The sequence below is a fragment of the Bidens hawaiensis genome, unplaced genomic scaffold (assembly GCF_021521415.1).
Source record: "Bidens hawaiensis isolate Kalapana, Puna unplaced genomic scaffold, B.hawaiensis_p1.1 tig00008283_1, whole genome shotgun sequence".
Lineage (NCBI taxonomy): Eukaryota > Viridiplantae > Streptophyta > Magnoliopsida > Asterales > Asteraceae > Bidens > Bidens hawaiensis.
Window position 1 is genome coordinate 577,908 of NW_027491589.1, and position 5,696 is coordinate 583,603.

Sequence of the window (5,696 nt, forward strand, 5' to 3'; positions counted from 1 at the left end):
ATACAAAAATATTTAATATTAGAGTGTGTAAACCAGCAGAATCGAGTTCATTAGCTTAACCTATGACATGGTCACTTTTTTCGCACCCTTTAGTCCAATCTCGGCACGCGAGAAACTTTTTGTTCGAGCTCGCATCGATTCATGGTTTTAATCTAACTTATCGCAAATAACTCACCAAGAGTTTGGCTTGTTTACACCCCTAATAGTTATACATATGAGTTAACTAATTAATAAATGTTAAGATTGTGTGTTGTGGTTTGACTAGCAACGGCTAGTTAAAGCGTTACATCATCACCATGATACTTCCACGTAGACAGTAGGTTTTAAGCCCTTAACTAGGCCACCATTTAACAAGCTCGTTGAGGGTTAATTAGGTTTAACCATTTTTATATTTAAAAAAAAAAAATGATTGGTTGTTAGTGGGGAGAGGGCCCCATATTTTTTAAGCCCTTTGGGCGACATCAAGATAACGGGAAGATGGCCATATCACTGGCTAGGACGCGGTTTAACAAGCTAGTGAGATTGCCATGACGCCTCTCACAACACACAATCCAAAGAAGTTGAGCCCATACGGTTTTATGAGTTTTTAACCTTTCCCATAAGTCAAGTTCAGAATATGAACATATAAGACACTAGAAAATTCTGAGTTCTGTTAAGCTAAATGAACACGCGTTTACACTTTTGAGTAAAAAAGAAATCTAACGAATGGAAAGTAGTGGAAAAATTAAATTCGATAACGACATAACATCAATAACTAGATTAAATCAAGAAGACATCATAAAATAAAAAACATGAAATTTATTTATAATTATTTATATATGATATATATGACATTATAAGTTTATAACTTCCCCATTATTATTTTATACTATTTTTTAGTCTCTGACCACCATTACTAATATAAAATTTCGGGAAAAAAGAAAAAGAAAAAGTACAAAAGGCCTCACAAAATTTTACAATTTTGACAAGGCCAACCAAGAGAGACAAAAGACACATGAAGGCCACGACAATCACTTCCCATGTGGTTTGTTCCCATTATACCCTTCACCAGTCAACATTTTTACATAACAGAACATGCATTGGGGTTCTCATCACTGAACATTTGCGGTGCTGGTGGGTACCCATACGCCGCTTCTGCGGTGGCGTATCTCGCGGGGTAAAATTGGTAATTCGCACCTGGATGGTAATAGTATATCTCATTCTTCCGTAAATCCACCAACTTCATTTCCTCCCCACCACCACCACCGTCCCCACCCGCCGGACCACCGTCCGCCGCCACCACCTCCCCGCCGTCGCCGGAATTTCTCTCCTCTGCCTTATCTTTTTCCTTGTCTTTCCCATCTCCGGCACCGTCGCCGGCGCCGCCGTCTACGGCGTCGGCTTTTTTCTCCTCCTTTGTTTCTCCGGCGTCTTTTTTCTCTTCTTTTTCTTCTTTTTTAGGCTCGGGGTCTTGTTTTATGACGAGGGCGTGTTTTCCGGTACGGCGGTGGATGTGTTCCACCAGCTCCGGCGCCGCAAACGTGCCTTTAACGGAAACTTGTGAGTTCTTTAGATCCGGTTCTACACTTTCCACACCTATACATCAAACACCCACAAAATTCCAAATCTAAATATTAAAAATTAAAAACCTTAAATGTTAAAAAATATTATTCGGTGGTTGGGATATTCTAGGAATATTTTAACCTATAGTAGATGTATAATATAATGTATGGTTATTCAACTTATTTGTTCATGACTTCATGTTATGAATTTGATTTGAAAGATGAATAGTGGATCAAGAAGAATATTGTAACAATTCAAAAATACAAGTCAAACAATATTCACAACCGGTCAAAAATGGTCCAAACAGAATTAACTTACTTTTAATTAATAAATAAAATGAATTGCTTTAAAACCAAGAAATGATCACACACCTTTCATTCTGAGAATCCGTTTTCTAATAACTTGAGCACAAGCATCACAATGCATGTTAACCTTCAGTGTCACAGTAATCTCCTGAGGAGGCTGTTGAACATCACAAATAACATGACCAATCAACAAGCTAATTAAAATAGTTTTAATTAAGATCATATGTTAAATGTTAATTAAGTAATAATATTATTTAATTAATTAACCTCTTCTTTCTTTTCTTCTGGTTTAGGTGGTTCTTTTACCTCCACTTTAGGCTCTTCGGCCGGTGGCTTTGGCACCGGAGAAAGAAGCTCAACTTTCCGGTGACTCTTTTTTTGGACTCTTTCAAGAACTTTAATTGGATCTGCTTTTTCACCTTTTACTACCACTTTATGGGTTTTACAGTCCGTCTGAATATCCTCCACTCCTAATTAATTATTAATTAATTAAAAAGTAAAAAGCCCATCAACATAATCTTAATTAAGAAACTTAATTAATTAACAAACCATCAAAGCCTCTAAGGCACCGGCGGACTTTTCTAGCACAGCCTTCACAATGCATGAACACTCTTAATACAATCTCCTGCGGCGGCGGCGGCGCGTCTTTTGCTTCCTCAGCCGCTGGCTTCTCGTCAACTTTTGCGGCGGCTTCTTCTTCCACTGGCTTCTTCTCCTCTGGCGGCTTCTCTACTTGCTGAAAAATTAACAAACAAACAACACCCACATCAAAACTTGCATAAAAGATTATAAAGATTTAATCTTTAACATAAAAAACTTAGCATAAGATGAAAAAGATTCAATCTTTTTTAACAAAGACTTAATAAAAGATTAAAAAGCTTCAATCTTTTTCATCAAAAGCTTGAAAAAGATGAAAAAGATTCAATCTTTTTTAACAACAACTTAAGAGATGATGAAAAGATTCAATCTTTTTTAACAAAAACTTTAGAAATGATGAACATATTCTATATTTTTCATCAAAAACTTAAGAAATGAAGAAAAGATTAATCATTTTTCATTAAAAACTTAAGAAAAGATTAAAAGATTTAATCTTTTTCAACAAAAGCTGAAAAAAAAAGATGAAAAGATGCAATCTTTTACCTCTCCCATTATGAATAATCAGAAAACAAGAACAGGGTTTAGTGATATAGGGTAAAATAATAATATTGGGTACTGAAGCAGAGGATATAAAAGTATAAAACACAGAGAAAGAGAGTTTGATTGTGTGAGAGTGAGTGTAGTTATGGGAGGAGATTAAAAGGGGGTTGGAGATGAGTTAGGCTGAGGGGTGTGGGGGGTTTTAATGGGGGCTCCAACCAATAATATTATGACGTGTGGCAGAGAGAGAAACTGGATAAGGGGGGTGTTGGAGCCCCTGGCCCTGGTGTGGAGGGGCTCCAGCGAATTTTTTTTTATTTTTATATATATATATTCAAACAACGTATTATTAAAAAAACTCATAAATTATTAAAAAAAACACACATTAATAAAAAAAATACATTAATATCTAAAAATAAATAAAAATTAAAGTACTAAAAAAAACATTATTCTTATTCTTCGGCTTGGTCTTCTTCGATCAACCTCTTTCGGATACGTTCCTTTTGCTTTTCCATTAGCATTTGATCGAACGGATTTAGGTTACTGAAGTCTCTAGTAAGAAAGTCCAAATCTCTCATTCGATTTTTTTCCTTTTTGTAATTAGAGACCACCTCCATGGTTTTGTTGAATTTATTGAGGGATTCAACAAGATTGGCGATGTTTACGGCTTCCCCCTCAGCCGGTTTTTTCCCCTTGGCGTCCCATCCCAATGGCCGCCTCCTCGGCGGTGAAGACGTTTCCTCCTCCGCAATGTTTAGGTCGAATCCAACGCGGCAATCCGACCCGGTTGAAGTGCTATACGTTCCAGACGAACTAGTTTTAGTCCGTTTCGGCCATACTTCCGCATCAACGTCCGGCGCCACCAGCTCAACCCACTTGGAACACCTTTTCAACCTCTCCCACAACTTTAAATCTTCCCACGTCTTCACCATCCCATACCTCCGCAAACACTCCTGCTTCCACTCTTCGACCGTGAAATTGTAAACCGCCAAATCATCACTGCCACTTGGTCTCATACGACCGCTGTTCCTGTTGAAAAAATTAGAAAACAAGCCGACAAATTTTCTGATTTCGGACCACCGACCCGAAATCATATCGGCGTTTCGCTTTGTACTCCCAACGAGCGTATAGAACGTCTCCCTAACCTTTGTCCAAAAAATCTTGCTCTTTTGGTAGTCGGCTGCAAAATGAATAAATAAATTAAATTTACATTTAACTTTTTTATTAAAAATCATTTTTAAAAACGTTAAAACAATTACCGCAACGCCGATCCTCAGAAATGACTATCCAAGCCCGACACAAGGCTTCCTTCTCATCCGATGACCACGGAGTGGTTTTCCGTTTCGTCTTTGGAGTCGAAGCCGGTCCCGACCCGTCCGTTGCAAGTTGTTTTTTCCGGTGGACGCGTCTTTTTAGTCCCGTAGCTTCACCGTGTGATTCTTGTGTCTCCGGAACAACAAAGTTAGGAGACGGTTGTGTGTTGGATGGTTGAAAGCCGGATGATTCTTGCGGCTCCGAATAAAACATCGGTTGGTGCGGTGACGACCATAAATCGTCGTCAATATAATCTGAATCAAGGTTTGGGTACCAATTTTCAGCCATTTTTTTAAAAAAAAGTTGGGAAGATGAATTGATTTTGGGTGAAGGTTTGAAGTTGTGGTGATTGATATGGGTGAAATGGGGTATTATATAGGGAATTTTTTTTTTTAATATTATAATAAGAGCCCAACGGCTCTTTGTATAAAACCAAGACCACTTTACTCTCTCTTCTCCCGCTAACAGGCTCACGCCTGCATGTTTTTTCGCGCTAGCGCCCCGCTAGCGCCCTGGTGGTGTGGTGTTAGCGCCTGGGGGCGCGAGCGGAGGGGCTCTGGTGCCCCCGTTGAAGCCCCACACCCCTCAGCCTTATAATAATAATAATAATAATAATAATAATAATAATAATCGTGAACAGAAGAAGGTGATGATGAGGACCATCAGATCCAAAGGAGCACTCATTTCCGTCATCACCAACTGACGTGGCAGTGTAAGACTTGACGTGAAACCCTGTTCAAACACGACGTCGTTTTGTGAGGGGTTCAATGTTCACTTTAGGAAATACTTGGGTACTTCTCATTTCCAGTTTTGGTACACTGGTTCACCCACATACCAGTTTCGATACCGTCTGATTCGAGTAGTAGATTCAAATAGTCAATCTTTTGAGTTTACCTTGCTGCTACTGTTTTACCATTTACGGTTTACCATGACTATGAGTGATGCAATATGTTATTTAGTAGACTTACCATAGTTATGGGGTGCTAACATTAAGAATAATATATGGTGTGTCCTTTTCGTATATTATATTTTTTTTTCTAGTTAAAGATGAGATGGAAGTAGCTTGTGACTAGAGTAGAGTTTGACCGGAGACTGGAGATGGAGAGGCCTATACCACAAGATTTTTATATTTTATTTCAAAACAACAAAAATAGAAGTGATGATTACTAGTAGTTAATGTATTTTAAAGTAATAAAATCTAGTGTCGTATTAACATGTGAGGAAAACGTTAAAAAAAGTAAAAAACCAACCACTTCATTTCATTGTTGACACTCATGTCACATCAGAGCTACTGTAATCTTTTTCATAAACAAATGACAGAATTACAAATTTTATCCTTTAAAAAAAGCTAAATTACGGTTTGTGTCATTTTCTAAGTTTCCTTGCAGGCGGTGTACT

The 5,696-nt window shown here is 38.0% G+C and overlaps 1 protein-coding gene across 1 annotated transcript; it reads right to left on the reverse strand.

The window, feature by feature from the left end:
- Positions 1 to 780: 780 nt before the first annotated feature.
- Positions 781 to 3,136, reverse strand: LOC143637433 (heavy metal-associated isoprenylated plant protein 7-like). Its single transcript, XM_077104827.1, has 5 exons — positions 2,988 to 3,136; positions 2,397 to 2,583; positions 2,115 to 2,317; positions 1,914 to 2,004; positions 781 to 1,575 (listed from the first exon to the last, which is right to left on the reverse strand). The coding sequence occupies exons 1-5, from the start codon at positions 2,994 to 2,996 to the stop codon at positions 1,061 to 1,063; spliced, it is 1,005 nt and encodes a 334-aa protein (XP_076960942.1). The 5' UTR covers positions 2,997 to 3,136; the 3' UTR covers positions 781 to 1,060.
- Between the last annotated feature and the right edge of the window lie 2,560 nt (positions 3,137 to 5,696).